The sequence below is a fragment of the Microplitis mediator genome, chromosome 4, assembly GCF_029852145.1.
Source record: "Microplitis mediator isolate UGA2020A chromosome 4, iyMicMedi2.1, whole genome shotgun sequence".
NCBI classification, from domain to species: Eukaryota; Metazoa; Arthropoda; class Insecta; order Hymenoptera; family Braconidae; genus Microplitis; species Microplitis mediator.
Genome location: NC_079972.1, coordinates 13876359 through 13903070, shown reverse-complemented (window position 1 = coordinate 13903070; position 26712 = coordinate 13876359). Strand labels below are relative to the sequence as shown.

Here is a 26712-nt window from a genome sequence, read left to right as displayed (position 1 = left end):
CCTCGATGATGTATAATATACTGATGATTCATATGTAAATTTTCTAGATGGTACGTAACCCTAATGGGACAGTAACCAATAAGTAAAAAAACTAACAAACCTTTATGCATTCAAGCTGCCTTCTAGCAAACTTAATTTCATTTTTACATGTGGCGAAGAACCCATGAAAGAAATAACAATTAACAGAACAGAAAATTTATGCCCGTACAAACCACCAAATTTGGCACCGTAAGAAAAAAATGCGAGTTTTACAAACTTTAAAGAAAGTGATACCAATCTCTACTTAGTGCAGAAAATTTTTCGAAATCTGCCGAGTCGGTTTGGCCAAAAACAAGCCATCAGTTCGAAAAATGAACAACATTGGAAAAGTTCTAACTTTCCGAACATTTTCTTAAATGATTAAATGGGATTAATATTCTGTTTATTTTACATGACCAAAAGTTTAATTGAAGCGACATACTCGAATTCCTTCGATATTTTGGAGAAATGTTTAAATTTTCGGGTAAATCTAAGGTCGGATTCGCTAAGGGAGCATCGTCAGTAATTCCCATAATAGCTCTGTCAAATGAAGTACTGTCGAAATTCCAAATTTCATCTTAAGCCGAGGCCGAGAGTGCAATTGAAGGGACAAACTCGAATTCCTTCGAGATTTAGGACGAATTGAACCTTCAATAGTCACTTGTAGTCTACTGTCATATTAGAGACTTTTTAAAATATTTGTAAAAATAAATTATGTTTGCATTTTGATTTGCATTTATAGTTTGAAATTTTTTTTGAAGAAACTTTTGAAGTGACAAATCGATTTACATAACAGCAACAGATTGTGAATTTGATTGGAACTTAAAAGGTTAATTATATGTATCTGCGGCGGAAAAATTTGCGCGCCGGTATATATCCTAGCGGTGGATTCTGGAACTACAAAATATTCATTACGCAGCGACTGCTTATGGAGAATATGGCTATTTTTTATTAACACTTTTTTCTTACAGATAAATATAAAAAATATATTATTATATATGTATAACAATTACTTTGTTGATTTAAATCAACAAAGTAATTGATTCTATTGGTGACAGATTACCAACTATTAACACTTATACATTCTTAAAAGTTACAAATATTTTTTTTAAATGTTAAACATTTACGACTGATTGGTTGACATATTTTTTACACGTTTAAAAATTCGAATTTTAATTTAAATATAACATATTTTTTTGTGATCCTGAAGTTGACAGACAATTAAAAATTTTTGTATTTTAGTTTGAAAAAATCAATTGCAGAAAAAAAAAAAGTGAAAATACGCGCATGTAGAAAATTAAAAAAGCTACAGATGCAATTTTAAAAAAAAATTCAAAAATTATTAAACGTCAGCTAACTTCAGTATCTACTTTTTTTTATGAGTGTGAATGTAGCAGACATCAGACAAATTAAAAATTATTACAAAATAGAGTAAATAATTAATCAAATAAAATTTTTGAAAAATGCGCATTTTTTAAATTTTTAAATAAGTAAGTGCATTTTTTATAACCATTATTTTTTTTATAATTTACTCTATTTATTTATAATTTTAAATTTGTCTGATGTCTGCTACATTCACATTCGTACTTTTTTTATGATACTGAAGTTAGCAGACGTCTAATAATTTTTTGATTTTTTTTTAGACGATAAACCAAAAGAAAAAAAATATTTTAAAAAATTTCACCTGTAATTTTTCAAATTTTCTACATGTGCATATTTTAAGTTTTTTTTTTCTTCGAATTTAATTGTTCAAAATAAAATCTAAAAATTTTGAATTGTCTGCTAACTTCAGGATTATCTTTTTTTTGATACTGAAGTTAGCCGACGTCTAATAATTTTTAGATTTTTTAAAATGATAAATTATAAAAAAAAAAAATATTTCAAAAAATTGCACTTGTAGTTTTTTAAATTTTCTACATGTGAATTTTTTTATTTCATTATTTTTGTAATTAATTTGTTCAAACAAAAATTCAAAAATTTATAATTATCTGCTAACTTCAGAATCATCTTTTTTTTTATTTAAATAATAAACTTAAAAAAAAAAAAAAAAAAATGTGCGATGGCCGGGAATCGAACCCGGATCAACTGCTTGGAAGGCAACTATGCTGACCATTACACCACCATCGCACTTCTTGGAAGCCTTGGAAATTCTAAACTATTTAAAATGAGCCAATGAAATGAAATCCCGCCAAAAAGCGTCAATGAGGAAGTCGAGATTTAAAAAACAAAAGACAAATCCTTTGTGTCGCGCGTGCACGAGTTATAGATGTCGCGTCTCAATACTTGAATGTGTTGGTGACAAAACCGGGACTGTGAGTGATTATAAAATAAACTGAGATGTTGTTTTTACTAGTGTTGGAATTATTCGTCCAGTGCTCTGCTGTTGAAGACATCAAAATTACGGTAATTATCACATTGTTTAAAAAATACCTTGACCACAAAAAGGTTAGACATGCATTCATTTTTAAAATTTATAAATATAAATATTATGCGCATAAAAAAAGTTGTGACATAATACGCGATTCATTGTTCGGTGTCTTGTGTTTTTTATTTTTTTTAAAGAATTTAAAATTATATTGAAGGTACTGTAGTTAAATATATCGAGTTTTTGTTAGAATTATTATTTTTTGTTGTCAAGACCACAAAGCTGAGTCTTTAGGACTGGAGGCTAAAAAAATTCAGTAATACTTTTGAGAATAAAAATAACTACTCAGTGAAGGACCTGGTGTATAAGAGTGTATTATTCCAAGGTATTAAAATGCCGATATTTCGAAATCGAGCGGTTTTTTCGGTCGCAATTATCTTTTCTACCTCAAAAAGTACAAGAAAAAAAAAAAGAAGCAAAGTCCAGGCGAGTCTCGACGCTTTTGTGTCTCGCTGACGTTTTGCTGGGGCCTTCTATCAGTTAAATTACACCCTGACAAGCTGACACGTAAATTGCCCCACGTAGTTGTTGTTGTTGGTCTATACCGGGTGTGTAACGAATCTGCCAGTGGTGCAATGCCTCAGTTTATCCCTCGGTCTCACCTTTTTTCTTACGGTAAAACAATCCGACTCTTTAATCCTCACAACAAAAACCAACAAAATAATTTCCTCTATTCTTATTTTTTATCTTCAGCTTACATCTAAAATAATCAGTCTTATTTTTCATTACAGGACTCGGGTATTTATCCTATCAAGCGTCTAGATGTTGGAATGATTTTCTGTAAGTAATCAAATTTATTTATTAAATTAGGGTATAAAGAGACCCAGTACCCGATCACAGATTTACTAAATTTTATTAAATATAAATATAAAAATATGATCCTGGAGTTAGCAGACAATTAACAATTTTTGACTTTTTTCTTTCTTATAAATCAATTGCAAAAAAATGAAATATAAACATGCACATGTAGAAAATTAAAAAAAGCTACAGATGGAATTTTTCAAATATTTTGTTTTTTTTTTAATTTATCATTTTTTAAAAATTCAAAAATTATTAGACGTCGGCTAACTTCAGTATCATACAAATACATGGAGTGATCGGGTACCAGTTCCCTGATTGAGTACTAGGTCTCTCATATTAATTTTTGTGCAAGTTTCTTTCAAACAAATCCTCTAATTGCTAAATTAAAAACGAGGTTCGATATGACAATAAAGTTAGCAGACATTTAATTATATTTGAATTTTTTTTAACGAAAAAATGAATATTAAAAAGAATATTTTGAAAAATTGCATGTATAGTTTATTAAATTTTCTACATGTGCATTTTTTTAGAAATATATTTTTTTTATTATTTATCTGTAAAAAAAAATTTATTTAAATTTCAAATGTCTGCTAACTTTACTGTCATGGTTCGATGACAATAAAGTTAGGTTCGATGCATTGCTTTACAATCTTACAATCTACGGTTTCATTTTTCAAAAACGTTCATTTGTTTAAGAAAAAAATCTAGATAAAGTTTCCATTTACTGCGCAAGTACAACAAGGACAGTATCGTTTGTTGACTTGAGTGTGATAGAGAAAAAAATTCAGACCCCTTTTGAGGCTGGCCCGTACTAAGCGAATTTTTCAATTTTACTTTTATTTTAATTTTAAAATCAATTTTTATCACAGCAATTTTTAAGATCCTGAAGTTGATGGACAATGAAAATTTATGATACTGAAGTTAGCAGACGTCTAATAATTTTTGGATCTTTTTTTAGACGATAAACCACAAAAAAAAAAATATTTGAAAAACTTGCACCTGTAGTTTTTAAAATTTTCTACATGTGCATATTTTTATTTAATTTTTTTGCAATTGTGTGTTGATAAACAAAAATTCAATAATTTTCAAATGTCTGCTAAATTCAGGATCATGAAAATTTTCGGATTTTTTTTCTGTGTCTCAATTACGAAAAAAAATAAAAATAAAAATATGCACATTTAGAAAATTAAAAAAACTATAAGTGCAATTTTTTAAAATATTTTTTTTATGATTTATTTTGAAAAAAAATTCAAAATCTATTGAATGTCGACTAACTTCAGTATCATCAATTTACGATCCTGAAGTTAGCAGACAATTAAAAATTTTTGGATTTTTTTTTAACAATTAAATTTAAAGAAAAAAAAAAAACTGAAAATATGCACATGTAGCAAATTTAACAAACTACAAGTGTATTTTTTTAAATATTTTTTTTTTAATAATTTATCGTGTTTTTAAAAATTCAAAAATTATTAGACGGCTAATTTCAGTATCATTCAATTTTTAGCTTCCGAAAAAATGTACGTGAAACTTTTTCGGAAGATTTTCATCCTTCGAGTGACGTAATTATTCAAAATGCAATTAGAAAATTCGTATACAGCCCAGCCTAAAGATTTGAATTTAAACAACTTGATATTTGATGACGATACTCTGGTAGTGATGAGTGCGCTGATGAGTGAATTGATGGCATCCCTGGAGTAGTAAAACGATTAGACTAGGTGTTGTGTGTATCAGAGCAGACAACAACTAGCCTTGTAAGCTCGTGTGCATGGACACGTCATGGAGATCACGACAATCACGAACATCACCAGAAGAAGCTTCGATCACGACGCACACGGAATAACAGTCTACAATGTTGTACACGCAATCCAAGTTAGTATCCTGTGGTTGATAGCAGGATTGTTGCTACACATTGTAGGATTTCTATCACCAGTCCACAGCCCAGTTTTGCTTCGTTCCTCACCGCGAGTATACATTTAATCATATGTGCTATCACCGTAAATACGTTATTACGAATCTACTTCTACTTCTAAGTCTAAGTATAAATATACCCCAAGTTTTGTTCTTGCGATAAATTTATCCGGCTAGACTGCACACAAATTATTGGGCTAGTGACCGGTGATGTCGCGTGTGCTAAATTTATATTTATTTATTATTGGCTGGCAAATAGTTTCGTTAATAATTTATTTATTTATCATATAAATTAACGAGTGTCCACTGCAATTAAATGTAAGCGTTAAAATTTAAGTTTACGGAGCAGGTTTGGGGAAATGTGACAAGGACGATCGTAATTCTTTGATGGAATCTGTTGTTGCATGCGACAGCTGCTGTGAGAAATTGCGCGAGACAGTTATATATATTTGATATGTAATATATGAGTGGGCACTAAAGTAAAAAGATAAACAAGGAGTCAGAAGGCATGTGATGGTAATGCTCAATTAAATTATTATCCATCGCTAGGTTTGATACGATACCGATGTGAGGACACATTCTTGAGATGTTTCTGATCATGTGTGCTGGTGCATTAAATTCTTGCAGCTCTACACGCTGGATAAAATGTTTATTTTATTTTTGCCAGGCGCCTTATACGTTCGGAGCCGAATGACAGCAGCAGCAGGTGATGTTTAGGCTCCGCGATCCGATCCAACGGGAGATTGCTGGGTTTTATATATATATCGTGGTGTAATTATTGTCCATCGGCGGTGTATACTCTGTTTTGTAGCAGGAGCGACTCGCATGTCCGTCACTCAATCACCGGGCTCATCGTAACCACGTCCAAATAATTTAAGCCCGGTCTTAATTCGTGGATGTGGATTGAGCTGAATGTTTTATAAGAATGGGAATGAGTTGAGTTGAAGAGAACGACCGACGGATTAGTTGCTTCCTGCTGTCCGTGCTAGCAAGACAAATGTTTCTTTGCTGCTTCTACATGTGCACCCAGTCATTTATTTAAAATATTTTAAATGCTTGTTTATTTATCACTTTTAATTTTGCTGATCTTGTGAAAGTGTTTTATTTTTTCGTAATGAGTAATGACAGTTGGGTTTATGTTTAATTGCAGATGTCGAATTGACTAATGGAGCCGGTCGTCCAGTTACTGTGCAAAGTAAAATGATAAACTGCTGCGAGATTATTACTCCAGAGGACGTTGATTGTGAGGTAAGTACTGAAGCATCCGTTTTGAAAACAACCTACGTATTATATTAATTATTATTTAACTGTTATTCAAACTTATGCTACTATTTACTATCAATTTAAAATGATGATGATGATGATAATAACTTCCGATGTTGTTTTGCAATAATTGCAGCACATCCGATTGATTGAAGACCACGTGGGAATCCTGCCCGGAGAGACCGCCAACGTTACTCTGATCTGGCCGACTCCGGTAAGTCAACAATATTCTTGGATCTTAAAATTTTTGAATGGTCGTCGCATAGAATCCTGGCTGGTCCACCTCGAGAAGGAAAAGCGCGACGAGTTTAGTGAGTTAAAAATATGAATAGTCGCCTTGTTGTCCTGGTAGTTTTCTGTTGTCCTCGTAGCAACTTGTGGGGGCCAGAATATTCAGTCCGGTTGTCGCGTGGGAGTAATATAATAGCAGTCGTTATCGTGATCTCGGTGGGGCGGAGCCGACATGCACCAACCAGCATACTCGACAGTGTATTTCTGCCACCACCATCTGCCCCAACACATATTATCACTAAACACCACTGCCAGCGAGCACCGTCACTCTCGCAAGACCGCGGGTTTAAACATTCAGCCACTCACACGAGCGCGCTTCTTGCCGCCATCATGATTTATGACCATTTATTTTTCATTTTTTTTTTATTACTTTTACTTTTTATTTTTTCGCTAAAACCCAACTCCTCTCCTCCTCTTGTATTCTCCTTCTTCTGCACCCTTTTTCTCCCGACTCTATTTCTTACCCCGGTGCTGCGATTTGAGCAAAGTTCCAGTGACTTTTACTGCTGGCCATTAATGTCTAATTGAGTTGTACAAGTCCACTTGAATTTATTAATTCATATCGCTGGCTTTTGTGACTGCACAGTAAATTAGCCCGATAATTAATTTATTATGCAAATAAAATTCTTTATTTAACGAATTCTGTCCATAACTACAAGTGAATTATGCTAAATTTTTTTTTATACTTATCAGCGATTTATCGTCTGGGTTATTTTTAATGACTCTCTTTTCGCTATCTTGTTGATCACACAGACAATCCCCAGGGGGACGTCATCATAATTCCTCTTTAATTTTCATCATTATAACAATATCTGATTTAGTTTTATTACTGACTAACACACATCGCAAATCCATTCCAGTATCTCCACGACCGCAGAGGTGAGTGCGAGATCGGTATCACGTACAACAGTACCGATGGAACTACAAATCTGCTGAGGGAAAAAATTCCATTCGACACATATGTCTCCAACCACAGTGTTCCCGATATCCTGCGAGGTATTCCCTCAATTCATTTAATTTTATACAGCGAAACTCTACACGCAGATAAATTTTTAGTAAAAATTACCCGAAGTTTGATACTGTGGGTAAGCATCTAAATTTTTCCGTTCTCATCGTAAAATATTCTACTCAGTATCATTTAAATGAAGCGCAATTTCTACTGACAGCAGTAAAAATTCACTGGCTAGATGTCATGACAGTGCCAAATTTTATGGGCAATTTTTACTCAAAACTTATCTGGGTGTAAATACTCGACTAAAAGACAAAAAGGAAATTATTACGTCATCGGAGTGCCTCGACGAATTTAAAGAAAGATGTTTTACTCACTTGCTAGATCGTGAGAGTGAATCAATATAAGAATCGATATATTTTAAAATAAATGTAAGGAGATAATTAACTGATTTAATTGTATTAAATATTATGAGGTCGATTATATGTTAACTAACTTAAACTAGATGGAAATTTTTAGTCTCATCTCAATAATTTTGTGTGGTGAGAGTCATATTGATACATACATATGTTTTTATACTAATTATTCAAATGTAATTTTATGTAATATTGTAAAACGCTGTGATCACAAGGAGTTATACTCTATGATCGATAATAAATCTAATCTAATCTAATCTAATCTAAAAAATATTTTCAGGATATTATGAAACGAGTGAAGTAAAAAGATGCGCGAGTGTCGATGAAGACTCTCTGGAATCCTGTCAACCAGTAAACTGTTTCGTCAAGTACGGCGGGAAACGTAATTTTTACAACCAAAAATTACGAAAATGCGAGCCGGCGTTTCTGTGGATCTCGGACTCGACTCAAAGTGCTGATGCGGTGAGTGAATAAATTTTAAAAAAATACTGAAGGTGGTTGTCAATTACCAAGAGTAGTATAATGGTAACTGGTTAAGAGATTTAACATTGGTATAAATATACCGGTAGATAAATTTAATAAACATGGATAGTCGTTACAGAACGATAGGTGCTAATGCGTAATGCGCCGGGAATTGTTCTTGGTTTTGTTTTAGCGTGATATACGCAACTGGCATGCGATGTAGCGTGCCACTCTTTTGCCAATGTGTTTTATACCAGCTGTGCTCAGCTCTATACTACTTTATACTACTTAATACTACACTACTTCTTTAGAGGACCACATATAATACATAAGTAAACTGCAGAAAACCAGCATCAACTGCCACGATTTATTCAATTTAATTTATTACACACAATAATTTTATTTCAACGCCTCGATTATGAGCTTGCTTTCGTTTCTTACGTTATTATTTTCGAATCCGCCTTCTTTGATCGCCTGTACTCGCATATGTACTTGCACTTATTGTTCATACGCCTCCTGATTAAGAGATTATTGACAATCGATGTGATAAATTTGCTGTCACTTATTTTCTGATGCTTGGGCTTTGGCTAAATAAATTTGAGTTTAATCGAAATAAATAATCTTACGGTTTGCGTGGTTTATATTTACTGGCTTATAAGTAACTATGCGCAATTACGTTTATTGTAGACTTTGAGAGAAACATATCGCGAGTTAAGAGACCCAACATCACCACGAACGTTACGTTACACTCTTGTAATTTACGGCGGTATAATGATGACGGATGGAGTTGAGTAAACTTGCTGATAAAACTTTTAAAAAAGCTTTGCTCTGTTGCGTATCTTGGAACATTCACTTTGAATATTTTCTTGGCATGACTGTTGAGTTAATTCGGTCGTTTAAGAAAAAATTATGTTAATTACGATTAAAAATATAAACCTATTATCATCATTATTATTTATTTTTTTCACACGGAAAAAAATAAACTTTAAAAATTAGTGTATGAAATTATAACTCGGAACGTGGGTGTCAATATGGGGAATTTTAACATTTAAAACTATAAATTTTATAATACGTGTCATAAATTTTTTGTATGTTACGATTTTTAAAGTTCAAATATTAATTTTTCTTGCATAGACAATAAATTTTAATATTTATCGTATAATTATTTTTAATTATAAATGAAAAAATTACTATTTACAATGATAGCATTTACTGATCACTTTATTATTATATTACTTATCGTTTCTCAATTTATATACTTCAATTTTTCTGTGTATGTTGAAACCAATTTTATTGGTTTTCTTTTTTTTTCTACTTACTTGGTCTCAAATCCTCAATAGACACATGGGTCGGCATCTGTCTCGAAATTGGCCCGAAAAAGTCCTTGAGGGGTCAGAGCCCCTTTTCCATATGAGGAATAGAAAATTTTGACTCATTCTAGATGCGAGTGAACATGCCTTAATTTTTTTAGGGCCTCCCAAGCTAAAATATTTGAAAATACTCGCGAAAAAAATTTTTCGGGCTCAAATTCTCAACAGATAAATCAGGGAATCTGTCCCGAAATTGGTCTGAAATGCCCAAAAAAAGTCAGAGCTACTTTTCTCTGTGGAGAGTAGATAATTTTCTCTCATTTTAGATGCAAGTAAACTTACCTTGATATTTTTCATGGCCTCCTAAGCTAAAATAGTTGAGAATATTCGCGAAAAAAATTTATTTGGTCTCAGATTTTCAAAATTTATTCGGATCTAAGTCTGAACTTTCTTGGTCCAAAAAAAACCGTTTTTGGGCTTGAAATCTTTGAAAATTTACAGACAGTTTTGATTTCGAGTTCTCTGAGCACGAAACTAGCGGGAAATTTCGGATTTGGCCCAGAGTCAACCGTTTTTCGACTTTTTTTTAAGAGACTTTTAATCATTTGTGCAAAAAAAAATTATTTCGAGAACTGACGTCCGGTAAAGGAGAGAGAAACGAAGTGAGTAAAACTCAACTAGAGTCGGTAGGAACATTTTATTAAAATTTATCGTTAATTACTAGTTGTGTTCGAAAGCATGGCATGGATACTAATTAGCCAAGGAATGTCTTGAATCAGTTTATTTTATTTTATTTAATAATTCTTGTAGAATATCATTTGCCATAATGGACGTCGTGACAACGTCACAGGAACGTGTGTATGCAAAGAAGGATGGAGGTCTCAAAGAATTGACAGCTTGAAATCAACTGCGGATTCGATTCATATGTGCAATTTCAGAGTGTCACCATTCCCACGTGCAGCGAGCGGCAGCAATGCTACGACAAGTCTCGTCATCCTTGTATCCTTTTTTATTTTTTACCTGTTAATTATATATTTGATTTTGCATAATGATGAATAAAAATAAAATACAAAGTAAAAAAAAAATAATTGTCACTCAGGTCCCACCGAGATTTGAACTCGGATCGCTGGATTCAAAGTCCAGAGTGCTAACCATTACACCATGGGACCGTTGTTGAAGATCGTCTGTGAAAAATAACGGGATACATTACATTTTTTTTTTATTTCATCTTACCCTACCTTACCTAGTTTTCCTTAACTCCGTATTTATCTAAAGACGGTAATTATACTGAGCTTGTTGATCTTCTTCTTGTGTTGCGCAATGACAGTACTGACACAAAATCTGCCTCCACCTGGTGCAAGAATCGAGTACCGGTCCATTTTACAGCAGACATCAGGCCCATCTTCAATTGATGGCTCGCTTGAACGTCTCATACCCATCAGCTCTAGAATGGATGAGCGTAAACGAATGTACGATAACTTTGACGGCTCGTACACTCGTCTTACTTATTAACAAAAATTATTTATTGATAAATAATTAAAAATATAAAATTTATAGTCCGTATTTAAATAAATTTATCTTGTTAAAAATTTACGGTTGTAATTTGAATAAAAAACTAAAAGGAAAAAAATTTGCCGAAACCCGGGATTGAACCGGGGACATTTAGATCTTCAGTCTAACGCTCTCCCAACTGAGCTATTTCGGCGCCGATGGTTGAGGCTAAAATACGCCTGTACATAAACAAGATAAGGAAACAAGACAACGTTCTATCGTGGCTTCAGTTATTGCTCAATTTATGAGAACGTGGAATAATCGCAGGGCAATGAAGGATATCAATAGTTGATAATTCGCGCGTATTAATTGAAAAAATTGAAATAAAACGGAAGAAAGGTATTAGGCGTGTAAAAAGAGCGATTGTATTGCGTCGCTTATTTATTTTAACACTTCCGGCTGTTACTGGCCCGTGGTTGGTCGCTGAGAGCTTTCGCATTATCCACGGGTTGAACTGCAATTAAAGTAATTGGCCTCATTGTGCTGTCCAGAGTACAGAGCGAAAGCTATGCTAGTGTGTTGTATAATAGTAGAATAGTGAATGGGCAGTGTCAGCCAAAACACAAATGTGCACCTATCTTATGTAGTGTAGAGTGCAGGTACTGTACCATGTCAAGTTAGACCACAGTCAGGGACTATACATAATTTTGTACTCGTGGTGATCGAGTCTGTTGTTGCTTCTCACAACAAATAGGATTACAAAAATATTTTTCACGGCCCTCGAGCTGGTTTGCTCCATCACGGATGTCGACCTGAGCCCTTTGTCGTCCCTGTCCTCGTGGGAGTTTGTTCTGCTTATTTTAAAGAAAATTTTCGTAACCACGCGGAAAAAATGAACTGTAGATTGAGAAATGACAAGTAATATAATGATAAAGTTATCAGTAAATACTATGGTTCTAAATAGTAATTCTTTAATTTATAATTAAAAATAATTATGTGATGAATATTATATAATTTATTGTCTATGCAGGAAAAATTGATGTTTGAACTTTAAAAATCGTAACGAACATTAAAAATTTATGAGACGTATTAAAAAAAAATTTAGGGGAAAATTTTCTAAGTAACTCTACTTAGCGTTTTTTGAAATCAACAAAGACTAGAAATTTCGTATTTTCAAAAATTTTAATTTGTCTCCGAGAAATATTGTTTTAAAATGATCATTTACTCTACGAGTGCAACAAAGACAGTCCCGTTTATTTTTCTGAGTGTGAGAAAGAGGTCCGGTAGCGTATTTCCTTAAGGGCATTCTCAGACAAGTTCCCCCTCTCCCTCACTTTTTAAAAATATTCAATGACTTTCAATTGTAATTTTGATAATGAATTAAAAAAAGTTGAAGCATTAATTGGAAAAAGGGCAACGCAGTTACAATTTCGCCGAGATATAGATTTAAAAAAAATTACTACAGTTTTTATCAATACGATCCTGAAGTTAGCAGACAATTAAAAATTTTTGGGTTTTTTTTTTAACAATTAAATTTGAAGAAAAGAAAAAATTAAAAATATGCACATGTAGAAAATTTAAAAACTGCAGGTGCAATTTTTTTAAATATTTTTTTTTTTATAATTTATCGTCGAAAAAAAAGTCCAAAAATTGTTAGACGTCGGCTAACTTCAGTATCATTTTATCAATTAGGAATTTAGCGAAATTTTAGCCCGAAAATTTGACATTCAAAATTCTGAAGATTTTACTGAAATTTATTTTCCAAATTTCGTTCAACTCCGAATTCATATCAACTGTAAATAATTTTTTTAAAAATCTATGTCTCGGCAAAAGTGTAACTGCGTTGCCTTCTTTCACTTAATGCTGTAACTTTTTTTGAAATTAATTATCAAAATTTTAATACGGTCATTACAATTGAAAGTCATTGAATATTTTTAAAAAAAGGGAGGGGGGGGGGTTCTGCCTGAAAATGCCCTTAAATAGAAAAAATTTCCTGTGCATTCTTTACTAGACTTAATAAATTCAACTTTCTTTTGGTCATAAGCCAGTTAAATAATTATAATTATACTTTTAATTATAATTACAATCGCAATAATTGAGAAATTACCGTCGATAAAATTTTATAGTCTGTTCTTTTTTCTTTTTTTTACGATACCTGTGTAGGAGTTTGTTCTTCTAAGTGTAATTATAATTAATTATCTATGGTTTGTAATTGTGTCGATTTATTTAACATAAACATCGTTGATATACTTGTAGGTTTATTTAAACCAGTCAGCTGAACGACTGGGATTTAAATTTTTAAATAAACATGGGTATTTATTTATGCCAATTAGTTTTCTTGAACAATTAAATTTTTTTTATGCGATTTCTCAATTCATGAATAAATCAAATCATTATTTACAACGCGAAACTTATCGCATTTTAATTAAAATCTTCTGAAGATAAGAAAAGATAAGATATATATTTTTAATTGTTTTTTAGGTTTCGTAAGAGTTGCGATAATGTCGAGTATTTTTAAAATTCATATTGAGAAGTAATTAGTGAGCGATTAGAAATTAATGATCCGACGGATATATGAAAACGAGCTAGTGTAGGTTTTTATATTTATATATTTACGCTGAAGCAGATGTCTCTCATCCTCTGATTCTGGGTGGGCAAATAAATGTCGTATTAATGCTCTCCCTTTTTTTTCTTTAAATATTTTATAACCATAATAAAATAATTTAAACATTTTAATTAATTGCCTCGACAAGATTTACGTCAACGTCTTAATAACCAGCAGCGACAGTAATTGCAATAATTATAAATTATAGCAGTTACAATTATCCTCTGCTTGATGATTTACTTGCAGGATTTTATTTTCCTAAATTATTTTTAACGGAGTAAAAAAAAAAAAAAAAAAATTCCTTCGAGCCGGATTTGAACCAGCGACCTATGGATTACTTTCGGTCAAATACAACTACAGTCCACCGCTCTACCAACTGAGCTATCGAAGGGAAGTTGAGAGTCCGAAAAAAAAGGACATATATAAGATTCACGTCAGTGAAAGTTGAGTCAGTGAAAGAATTATTTTCGTGCTCCATGAGGTCCGAGTGTTTTAGTAGAAAGGGGGGTCGGGACCCGAAGGTTTCCGAAGATCAATACTCGCTGGCGTAAGAAATCAGGAGATATTGCTCTGAAAAAAATTATCAGTTCACTGCCAGTAAATTTATTATTCATATATTTATATTTTTTTGTATATGAAAGATAATTCTGTTATCGCAGTCATTGAATAGTCGAATGCATATCCATAAAAGTATACCTGAGGTTAATAAAAAGAGCAAGTTGTACTGATTATCATGGTAATTTTAATTATTTATTCAAAGTTCAAGAGCGTGGGTTGTGTAGCTCGACAATCGCAAGATTACTTTTTTATTTTACCATCAATTTTACTAGAGTACTTATCTACGGATCCAAGATTATAACTACAGGGAGTTGTATATTTAAAAATAATTTGAATTAAATCTAATAAACTTGGCTATTAAATAAAAATTATAACGGTTTTAAATTTAGTTAAATATTTAATGCGACAGGTGTGTCAAAAAAAATGAAGATATTTACGTGCAGCATGATTACCAAAAAAAAATATTGTTAATTTTTTTACACACCAACTATCTAATACACTATCATACTCCACTGTCATAAAACTCTAATGAGGGTTCGCGTAAAATGTGTAAATTTCTCTACCGGTTCATCCTCAATCTTGCACGCTCTTTATTTTGTCCACTCAAAAAAGCGCATTATCCTCAGCTTTCTTAACGAGGAATTTCATCACGAGACCCATAGCACTTTTTTTCATTAGCCTTATGATACTTTTTTTTATTCGTCTTTCATAAATTACTTTCTTTACAAATCACCGCTTTGCTCAGCGTAAATATAATAATGTATAGGGTAGAAGAGCCATTTGTGGCCACTGCTCCATTTTTGGACATTTGATACTTTATTTTAATAAATTAAAAAGCATAAACAAAATTAATTACGTCATTGCATCTTTCAAAATGATTTTTCATAAATGTTTCAAGTCTTCAAAACTGACCCTAAAGTTATCAAAAACGGAACCTCTGTACGAAAAAATTATTCCCGGTTGAAATGCTATGGTGTCATAGTAAAGCCGGACTAATATTGGCTACATGCAGAAATTTTAATAAACGATTGGAAAAATTACTGAGGCCATAGTAAAATTTAAAATGGTTACAGTAATTTTTGATATAATCGTTGAAAATTTTACTATGGCTATAGAAATTTTTCCATATGTTTATTTAAATTTCTGCAGGTGACCAAAACGATCCGACTTAACTACTCTCTAAAAATAAATCAGTGAAATTCACTTCGAATTAGTGAATATTCACTGGAAACCAGCTATAGGGTAGAGGTACCATTTGTGGCCACTGCTCCATTTTTGGATATTTGATACTTTCTATTAATTAATGACAAAGTGTAAAATAAAATTACCATTTTAATAGCAGCTGTATAGAAGTAGTGACTATTCACTGATTCGTAGTGAATTTCACTTATTCATTGTTAGAGGGTGTGACACTATTGCAATTCAAACAGGAATTTCTCCGTGTAAGGTAAAAGACCCAGTTCCCGACCAGGAAACTAGTACCGGATCACTCATGTATTTGTATATCTATATTTACTAAATTTTATTGAATATAGATATACAAATACATGGAGTGATCGAGTATTAGTTCCCTGATCGGGTACTAGTTCTTGTTGTCTACAAACTAAACTCGTAACAAACACAGCGGAAATTTTGCTGCTTTGAAATTATTGAATTACTAGTATAAGTACCAAAAAATATATACAGTCGACTATCCGTTATAAGCCTGCCCGTAATAAACTTTTTACCTCAAACGGCAGTTATTGAGTCAAAATTAACAAATAAATGATGAAAATTTACTATCTGTATTTCGCGAGACAACGGCTCGTAATAAAACGTTAATATGACGTTTAAAATGATATAAAATAAAACAGGCTTAGGGGAAGGGGGGGGGGGGGGCAAAAGGGGGTAGGGTAGGCAAAACGGGGTACCTCCAAAATTTGATAAAAAAAAATTTTATATTTTAAATGGTTTTTAAACATTCCAAAATCACTTCTGTAAATATAAGTAAGCGTTACTTTGAATTTTTTTAGGTAAACTTTTTCAAAAATCAATTGTCAGTTGAAAAATATTAATGACGTTTGTTTTATGATAAAAACTATTAAAAATTTTTTTTTCTTCTTTAGAATCCAATAAACATGTAAAATATAATTTTTCTTTATGTAAATTACTTACAAAAAAATTAAACTTAATCAAATTCGTTTAAAATCCAGAAATTTTTTTTTTTTACCTTTTTTAGGGGGTACCCCACTTTGCCCGCAGAAATGAAAAATTTTTTTTTTCAACGGTAACTGAAAATTTCTTCTATTTACTTTGGATATCATTAAAAAAAAAAAAGATTTAACGTATTTGAGTCCTCGAAAACTTGGTATTTCCTTAAGTATCCCCTTTTGCCCCTCCCTCCCCTATAACGAGTAGTCAAGGACAAAATTAAACGGTAGTGGCAAAATTTAAATTTCAATAAAAATTTCCTCTACGTCTTCTAGATCAGCTTATGACGTTCAGTCGACGTACATATAAATAGTTAGCATATGAGGTATAGTCATAGTTGGCTGGAGTTTAAGTAAAGTTCAGTAAACAGTTTATAATATAAGCATAATATTGAAAGTCTATCCACATAATCAAAGTTTGTCCGTCTTGACAGTTTGATCGGCCTGCAGGTAATTATATCCCGTGCGTACATGAAGCGTCATTAAATGGATAAATAAGCCTATATATAATCAGTGTTATCCAATCATGACCTAAATTACTAAATTAACAAAGTTAATTACCAGACTAGTTGATAGTTTATTAATAATTGTAATTTTATTTGAGGTAAAAATAATTAAAAATGCATAATTACAGGGCGTAATTGGGAATGAGTAAACAGGGGCAGGGGGTTATTGAACGGGATAAAAATCATAATTATTACATTTAATTGGATTGAATTTACGTTTGGCAATTAATAGAAAGGAAATAGAGATAAAAATGATGCACTTCGCGGGTCTATATGTAAAGGATGCGGCTGTATAAAGCCGTCGAGCCGTGCAAGCAGACGGCCTATCACAAGCTGACTATCTTACGGGCGTTTATGTCGTCTGAAATGCATTCGTTGTGGGCGTATAACCGGTTATTAAAATGACGATAGGGATCAACGTGACCTAGCGCACCGATCTCAGCTTATGTTTTTTATTATATTATTTTTATTTTATTTTAACTCGCGTTATTTCTCCTTTTCTGTCTCACTCTCACTCTCGTTCTCTTTCTCTCAGTCGCGGCAAATGCGAAATAATCGAGCGCAATTTATAAAGCGCCGAGAGATTATTAATAAATGTACCGGAAGTACATACCGGAAAAAAAAACATTTCAATGTTTTATTTTATTATATTTTTTTACTATTATTACAATTGCGTATGTGCGTTTTTTTTTATTGTTAGACGGTAAAAAAAAAATTATTGTGTTTTGTTGTCCGAAACATTTTCACTTGCGGTTTGACGGTAAAAGCCTTTCTTTCATGTTTTGTCGATATGTTTATATAGTTTTTTTTTTTAAATTATAAAGTGAAAAGTGCAGATGGTAGTAATTTTAAAATTTACATTATAAATAATTGAAACTTTCGAAAGATCAATACTACCAGTGGTTTGTTTGTCTCACGTGAGAGTTTAAAAACATAACAAATAAATAAAAAAAAAAAAGTATCCATGTTTCGAGCCAAATTGCAAGAATACAAACTAAGGGAGGGTGTAGCAGAAATAATCCCGCCTTCTTTTTTCAAACTTCCGGGGGGATTTGCGGCATTTAAGTCACTCTTTGAGTACTACACCAGGAAAAGATTTCCGGGCTAGTTTTTTTCCGCCAAGAATTTAATTTTTTTAACCCATTGAATTGTAATTACATGAATTACAGGTAGCTTTATTTTTATTGGGTAATTTTTGTTTCTCGTACCGAGAGCCCAATAAGGATTGGAGCAAATATTTCCGTATGTTATTGTGAGTCATATATACTCTTATTCTTAAGGATATATGTATATATACGTGAGATGCTAGTTTGAGTTAGTAAGTCACGGTTGTATACGCGACCGCAAAATGATAGGAACGCGGATCGACCAACAGACAAATGAAATAAAATAGCGGCCGCGTGCACTTAACTGCCGGGTTCGATCGTTTTATGTGTACGCTTTGTGTGTGCACTTATAGCATCAACTTCAATGACTTTTTTTTATTAATTTTTTCATCCGTCTGCATGCATAATAGCGTACGTAAATTTTTACCTTTTGACGCTCGAGACATTAAATATATCAAAGGCATATTTATTATATGAGGAATTCGCGAGTCCAAGGCAAGCATCAGATCATTCCATACACTAGACTTTTTTTATTTTTACTCCATGTTGCTCAAAAATTTTTTATTTTACTTGACAACAAAATTATTTTTTTTTCAAAATTCGAATTTATTAATTAAACGTCGATAATTAATTACCGCGGCTGGGTTGTGCCAATTAATTATATTTATTAATGAGAAAATAAATAATAATTGTAAGGTTGATTTATGGGTTATAAAGAAATATTTGCACGCATAATAAAGTTTATGTTAATGCTTATATGTGTTAATGTTAACAAGTTTAAAATGCATCATTTTAAAAATAATATTGAATTAAATTATATTTTTTTTTCTCACGAGAATTCGACGGAAGTCACCGTCGGTATATTTCCAATTCAAATATAATATAGCGCCATGAAAAATCTGCATCGTCTTATCGTTTACCGGCAATTTTTTCCCCTTTTATGTTATTTTTTTCCTTATTATTATTCTTTTAAGTATTTATACACACATTTATTATATATATGTGTACTTAAAAATTTTAGCATATTGCACCGGAAATAATAGAGAACAAAGAAATCTGTTTGTACATTAAGAGCTATACGGTCTGTGTGTTTTTTAAATGGACAATAAATGACAGAATTAATCAGAGCGATATTTGCATCACGAATGCAGCCCAGACGAATTCTCACTTTACTTTTATATATATTTATTTTTTTATTTCTTTACCGTCATTACTAACACGAATGACACAATTTACAGAAAACACATTCATATCACTAAATTTTAATTTTTTTTATTTGATTATATCTTTAATTAAGTACATACTTATTATAAATTTAAATATTATTAAACGTCTATAATTTATTATTAGATTTATCTTAACGATTGTTAACTGCAGTCCGGTCAACAAAAGTGCGTACGAGTGCGTATAACACGCGACTGGGATCTGCGAAATCCTTCGGAGATGTGCCGTGTGTGTGTTATAAAAGAAGGACGCGTGCGATGTAGACGAACTGGTTTCGTTGTATCGGAATCTCGTGGCCCCGGTTCAATTATATCCAATTTTAAGTTAACTCACTTTTTTTTCTTTCTTGTAACTTTCCCTTTAGTTACTCCATTTTTTTTTTTATTCATTTTTTTTAATTCTGCTACAAAAAATTTGGACTGAGTTCGGATTTTAATTAAATCCGAATTCACTCGGAGTTTAAAAAAAAATTACTCCGCGTACGGAGTAAATAAGGAGTTTATTTTTTTAGCGGAGAGACTTCGGAGTCTGGATTTCATTTAAATCTGCATTCACTCCGATTCGGAGTTTTAATATTAAAATAAACTCTTTTTAGAAGTGAATTTCATTCTAACCGGGAGTTTCAATATTAAATTAAACTCCCCCTCGTACGCTGTAAAAAATTTGCGGAGTAAATCCTGAATGAATTCGGAGTAAATGGGAAGCGGGTGACCGTTTATTTATTTAATTTCCTCGGAGTGAAATTTACTCCGAATTGGAGTGAATGCGGAATTAAATAAAATCCAGACCACTCTAAAATTACTCTGCTGAAAAGACAAACTTCGTATTTACTCCGTATGGGGAGTGATTTTTAAAGAAAACTCCGAAACTTCGAGTGACGGAGTAAATTTGGATTTAAATAAAACCCGCAATCACTCCGAATTCACTCCCAATTTTTCCAGTGTAGTGAATTTCACTCCGAGGGGATTAAATAAATAAACAGTCACCCCCTCCAGATTTACTCCGCGTTCACTCCCCTAATTTGTTACAGTGTACTTGTTTTTTTGTAACAAATTTAAAAAAATTTTTTACTGCAACTAAAATATTTTTATTGTTTAAAAAAAAAATTAGACGTTTCTCAGCAATTTCGCGAGGGATTTTTTTCAGAATTAAAGTGATGGGTATTAGTTGTCGTCGCGAATGATACACACAAGGTACTAAGTGGTTGTGGGTATAATGTCGCGCGAAGAAAATGTTTGCCCGAGGACCGTAATTTTCTCAGAACGGAAGGATCTGAGCAAAAAGTGAGGCGTCGGAAGGTGCAGACGGCAGGTGGCGCCCAAGAAGTCTCCGTTTGGCTTCTGCACTTTATTCTCTTTTCTCCATCGTGTGTATTTTATCATGTATAAGATATATATAATCTTGTATGTGTCGCTGTGAGTAATACGCGTCTGCAGTAAAAAAAAATGACCGCGGTATCATTATGTTTATAAATTTATAATATAAAATAAAGTAAAGTAAAGGGATGAGTTATTAAGTACAAGTATATGTGTAAGTACTACATGACGGGCACGCATCAGAGGGAAAGAAAAGAGCGGCGGACGCGTTTATCGCAAACGATCCGACGTGTTTCGGTTAATGAGTAAAGCACTTCCGGTTTGTTTAAACTCCGCTCTAGTTTAACCGTTGAATCTTAATGACATTTAGCAAAGCCATCGTGACAATCATCGCCCAGCAGAAGAGTACTCAAGTCTAGAGGCGTCTTATCGCGACGAGACGCAGCTCTGTCTGTTATATATATATATATATATATGTGGTGTTATGTATATATACTGTTGGATTCGATCGCAAATTGGCTCTTGGATAATAAGCTTCGTATATAATCGCTTCGATCAAAATGCCCGAGGCATTTTTTTCCTCTACTTTGTATTCCGATTTTTACAAACGCGAAGAAGGAACGTAAGGGAATCGACAAAAACTATCTTATATGTGTGATCAATACATGTTCAAACTTATATATACATACATACTTGCACTTGAGCCCAATTGTTCGATTAAGGAAGCTAACGAGACTTTGATGATGAAGATTGATCGACGACTTAAACGAAAGTTTTAATGAAATTGGAAATTTAATAATTGTGCCAAAAATAATTTTGACGGAGAAAAATGGAGACAAAAAATGTATGAATTTTTATTATGCTGTCAACTAAACTTGTCAAAAAATTATCATGCTGCACTATAATTATTTTTGTGAGCCTAAAAATTTTTTATTTTCTATTACACAGAAAAAAAAGTTATCTTGGGTCAAGAAAATATTTTTTAAGACAAACGTTTTCGGGAACCAAGTCAAGATTTTCTTGAGCCAAGAGAATTTGTCTTGGTTAAAAAAAATTCGTCTTGGTCGGAGAAGATTTCTACTTTATCTGACAAAATTTAGTTGGTCTCCAAAAAAATTATCTTGAATCAAAAATATTTACCTTCAGTCGAGATTTTTTTTTTCTGGGTATAATTCCTAATTTAGACAAATAATTTAAATTACAATTTATCAGTAAGTTTTAGGTGTAAAATATAATAATTTTTTGGTGACTCAACTTCCTGTTTCAAGTTTTTTCGACAGCATAACAAAAATTAGTACATTTTTCATCTCAATTTTTCTCTATGGATTTAAAAAAAAATTTTTAATCAAAATTCAAATTTCATTAATTTTTGTTTTTATTTTATTAAAACAATTTTTTTTGTTTTGTTTCTGAAAACTCGTCTCGAATCGTCGGGATCGTATTTCCAATTTGAATCCCTCTGTGACAAATAATTACGAGCGTATACTGCGAAGATGGTGTGAAAGGAGCCGCAATAAAACACACGAGAATCTTACATAGGACGAAAAAAAAAAATATAATATCATATGATAGTCTCCTTTATCTTGTTCTTCTTGTTTCTTTTATAAATATCCAACTTGTTGTTCGTATCATATCAGTCTTTTTTTTTTTTTTCATTATTTAAAAACCGAGATCCGTTAGAGTGACGACGTTTTTATGAGCGGCGCGGATTGTAATTCAAATATTTATACGTGGCGGCGGCGGTACGTTTGGAGTTACTTAGACAGAATCTTACCAATAAAGGAATATAATGTAGTAGTAGATTCTGCCAGCAGCAACGACCCGGGGGATGAAAAAAAAGGGAGCGCCACACGCTGCGTCAGACCCGTACGTCATCCCCGGGGTGCGAAGGATCCGAGACTGGCTCGTGCTGAGCGTTAACTCGCCTTTCCTTATTATCTCTTTTTACCTCCACACTCATACACACAAATATTTATACAATATACTTTTTATTTATATAAATTTCATTAGATATACCACTTTTTTATCCGTACCAAAGCGTATATTCTGATTAAACTAAACAAAATAAGGCAATAAAAATATTAAAACAACCCGAGTATGTAGAAAAATATTTTTCCTCTTGCATTCCAGAAATTATAAAATTATTGCACGTGCCTGTTCATCTTTCCTGGGCAATTTTTATACTAAGTAATAGAATTACATACATATCTATATATATATACAATACAATATTAACGGTACAGTACTTGAGGGGATATTACAAAAGAAAGAGGATTGAAGGAATGTAAATATAACATGTTACGGATTACGAATATGCTCACAATTAAATTGACTACTTGTGTTCTCGTACTTGATACTTTTTGCTCACTTTGCACGTCCGCCTTTCCATTTTTGTTATTTATATGCTCGGTGTAATTATTTCTATGTTATAAAATAAATGTTTTATGAGGATAGTTTAAAAGATATACATATATACGTATATATCCAAGTATGCGTTTCTTATAAACGTGAAAGAGACATATGCACCTGCGTATTCCGCGTGTTTTTTGTTAATGGCGCGAGCCAGTTTATTTTTACTTATCCTTGTAAACTACAAGGTAATTATCGCGGATGTCCTACACCTGAAGTCGCCAAAATCTATATTTTTAATTTGCAAAAATAAACTGATGACTAAAAAACAGTAATTTAGGTTTTAAAAAATTAAATTCAAGTCCTGAAGGTGCAGAGTATTTTTAGTAAATGTATGACAATAAATAAATGAAATATAATGACAGTAATAATTATAAGCGATAAGATCAATTGAAATAATATTTAGTGAGGGCATTATAGTGGAGGTTTCTCTTGGAGAAACATAACAATTGTCATGCCTGAGGTGGTTATGGAGTGGATAACGCGGTCATAAACCATCCAGTTATTGCTCCGCAGAGTCATAACAATTAGGATCGTGTGTTTCTGCGAGTAGGGTCCGAGTTGAGACTTAAGGCACACTCAGTCCCCTTATAATCTTAATGCCTTTCTTCCATTTATATATATAATGACTGCAATGCCCATCTCACCTACACAATCACCTCCGTAAGGCTAATCTTTTAAAATAGAGGGTCATATTAACAATCTGCTGTGTCATGGCGATATTAATTTATGCTATTTGCATTGAGATTAAAATAATAATAATAATAATAATGCCCTCGACTGGGGAGATCGAGCGGGCAATTAATAAAAATCAGTAATCAAAAAATAACATGACAAAGTATGGAACATAAGCGAGTAGATTAAATATTATTATATTATATATATTATCATTATGGTGAATTTGTTTTACACCTCATGCCCGACGACTCAATTAATACAAGCGATTTATAAATGTCGAGATGCGGCCACGCTTTCGGAATGACGAGGATGATTAATCGACGCCCCGGAGGATATATTTATCTTAAAAAGGGTTACTCTGCCGAACGGAGGTCAGCGGATCGCGCTCGGGCTGAGTTATATTTTGTGTGGGGAAAGAGACCCAGTAAATCTTAATAATGACCGAGAGACGCACTAAGCCGTGTGTGTATTTATTATTTTTATTTTTGTTTTGAAGCTCACATGCAAAAATTTTAGTTTGGTGGAATTCAAGAATCGTCTTTAAGTTTTAGATCAATCAAAATTTTCTAGAGGTCGCTCAAGAATTTTGGAAATTTTGAAAATTGTCCAAAATTCAATTTTTTTTTTTTGTTCAAAATCTTCGTTTTTTTTGTAGTTCGAATTTTTCTGGGTCAGAGAGAAATTTTGAGTCAAAATATGAATACTAAAAGGTCACTAAATATCAATCAAAATTTTTTAGAGGTCGCTCAAGAATTAAGAAAATTTTGAAAATCAACGAAAATCAATTTTTTTATTTTTTTTTAAATCTTTTATTTTTCTCTAGTTCAATTTTTTTTGGGTCATAGAGAAACATACTCGAATTTTGAGTCAAAATATTAATACTTGAAGCGAAGAATTTGATAAATTTATTTTCAAAAATATTTAGTGACTTTTTAGTGTTCAAATTTTGACTCAAAATTTCTCTCTGACCCAGAAAAATTTGAACCGGAGAGAAAACAGAGATTTTGAACAAAAAAAAAATGAATTTTCGATCATTTTCAAAATTTCAAAAAATTCCAAGCGACCTCTAGAAAATTTTTGATTGAATTGAAACTTGAAGAGGAGTTTTTAAATACTTTAAATTAACATTTTTCCAAGTGAGCTTCAAAAAAAATATATATATAAATATATGTATTCATTTTTTGGGTTATCGTGTCATTTTTTCGTTATTTATTTTTCCTTTTTATTAAAACATTTTTCAACCTCTTCTCCATCTATATCGTAGTCATATGTTATAAATATATATATGATGCATCTGCCGGTTTATAAGAAGGCCCCACCTTTTAATTCCATCTCTCATCCTTTTCAGCTCGGGCCTGTAATTACAAGGTACTTATAGTGCTCGATATTGATTATTATCAGAGACGCGTGTGTCGTGAAAAATAACGAATGTCAAGTGGAATTAAAAACGAGTAAAAAAAAAAATTTTTTTTTTTTTAAATAAAAATATAAGTTTAAGTATATTAATGAGTATCATATCCAAGTTGAAGAGAAAACACGTTGAATATATTTGCCTTAAAAATGTAAATATGACTTATTGATAAAGAAAAAATTTCATGCAAATATATCAGACTCGTATTGCGCAACCTGTTTAATTGTATAAAATGCACTTAAATGAGCAATAAAATGTTAAGAATTCTGTCGGTAATTAGTTGAAGCAATGGCTTGCAAATCGTTCGCCCAGTCGACATCATAAACTTTTCTCTTTCTCTCTTCTCCTTTAATTCTTCAGGTACGGGTACTAGGGTAATAACTTTGCCAGCAAATTCGTCGCTCGAGTTATCAGCAAAATGATGAGAGTAACCTGCGCATTTGTTACCTACGTGCATAATGGACTTTAATCCCGAGTTACGCGAGCATTAAGCGGCTCGTTGGTTCCGCCAACGATCTGCGGAATGTATCGCTGATACATCTGCTCTAAGCTAAACTTTTATTTCTACTTACACATGTTTATTTAATTCTATCCTCGATACCCACACTATCAAACCCGGTCCAGTAATTAATGCTGGGGTGATTCATAAATAATTTATCAGCGTGTTGGGTTATATAAAATTAATTTTTTGTTAATTACAACAGCCTTCGATAGCTCAGTTGGTAGAGCGGTGGACTGTAGTTGAATTGGCAAAAAGAGAAATCCATAGGTCGCTGGTTCAAATCCGGCTCGAAGGAATTTTTTTAAATTTTAAAAATTGTTTTTAACTAAAAAATTAATTAAATTATTTTAACATTTTTTAATTTACTCGTTATCAATTAAATCAGCTTTCACTTTTTCACTTAATTAACGTCACACTGAACATATTTTTTAAAAATTAATTCAAACAAATGCTGTAATTATCGCACGATATTAAAGATCATAAGGTTACTTTATTTTCGATAAGACAGCATTCAGACGTCGGAGTTTTGTTTTATTTATTAGCTGATCTTTTTAACTCGACACGCATTATTTTAAAATATAATTAAGACGAATAATTTAAAACAAAGGGTTAAGTTGAGTATTTTAATTAAAGTTTTAAATTTAAGTAAGAAATTTATAATTTTACTATAGAGTTCATGCCCGGGACGTTTATTGTCCGTTAAAAAATTGTAACGCGTTATCTTGTGTCGTCGTTTAGTTTTAGATTCTGGGAGCATCAATGGGCACTGGATCTGTGCCAGACGGGTTTAAAACATAATATTGATATTTATGACCGACGTGAATATGACCAAGACAATCATCATAAAGAAAATGATATATAGCCCGGCCCAGCA

General features: G+C 32.2%; 1 protein-coding gene and 5 non-coding genes across 11 annotated transcripts; 2 read left to right on the top strand and 4 right to left on the bottom strand.

The window, feature by feature from the left end:
• Window positions 1–2073: 2073 nt before the first annotated feature.
• On the bottom strand, window positions 2074–2145 carry Trnag-ucc (transfer RNA glycine (anticodon UCC)). The gene has a single exon. It is a non-coding gene; the product is annotated as a tRNA-Gly (tRNA).
• A 138-nt stretch (window positions 2146–2283) lies between these two features.
• LOC130666998 (uncharacterized) lies at window positions 2284–11460 on the top strand. Of its 6 annotated transcripts, none has more exons than XM_057468351.1 (8): window positions 2284–2421; window positions 3175–3223; window positions 6303–6400; window positions 6552–6629; window positions 7567–7702; window positions 8352–8533; window positions 10654–10842; window positions 11119–11459. In XM_057468351.1, exons 1-8 carry the CDS (start codon window positions 2356–2358, stop codon window positions 11353–11355), a joined length of 1035 nt encoding a protein of 344 aa, XP_057324334.1. In that variant the 5' UTR covers window positions 2284–2355; the 3' UTR covers window positions 11356–11459. The 6 variants fall into 6 exon arrangements, with proteins under 6 accessions (XP_057324334.1, XP_057324336.1, XP_057324335.1 ...); XM_057468353.1 differs by lacking the exon at window positions 2284–2421 and adding an exon at window positions 2712–2768 and having other exon boundaries at window positions 11119–11458; XM_057468352.1 differs by lacking the exons at window positions 2284–2421; window positions 3175–3223 and adding an exon at window positions 5211–5280 and having other exon boundaries at window positions 11119–11460.
• On the bottom strand, window positions 10941–11012 carry Trnaq-uug (transfer RNA glutamine (anticodon UUG)). Its single transcript has one exon. It is a non-coding gene; the product is annotated as a tRNA-Gln (tRNA).
• Window positions 11461–11475: 15 nt separating the features above from the next.
• Trnaf-gaa (transfer RNA phenylalanine (anticodon GAA)) lies at window positions 11476–11548 on the bottom strand. The gene has a single exon. It is a non-coding gene; the product is annotated as a tRNA-Phe (tRNA).
• A 2690-nt stretch (window positions 11549–14238) lies between these two features.
• On the bottom strand, window positions 14239–14330 carry Trnay-gua (transfer RNA tyrosine (anticodon GUA)). Its single transcript is given in 2 exon segments — window positions 14239–14274; window positions 14294–14330. It is a non-coding gene; the product is annotated as a tRNA-Tyr (tRNA).
• An 11710-nt stretch (window positions 14331–26040) lies between these two features.
• On the top strand, window positions 26041–26133 carry Trnay-gua (transfer RNA tyrosine (anticodon GUA)). Its single transcript has 2 exons — window positions 26041–26077; window positions 26098–26133. It is a non-coding gene; the product is annotated as a tRNA-Tyr (tRNA).
• The last annotated feature ends 579 nt before the right edge of the window (window positions 26134–26712 follow it).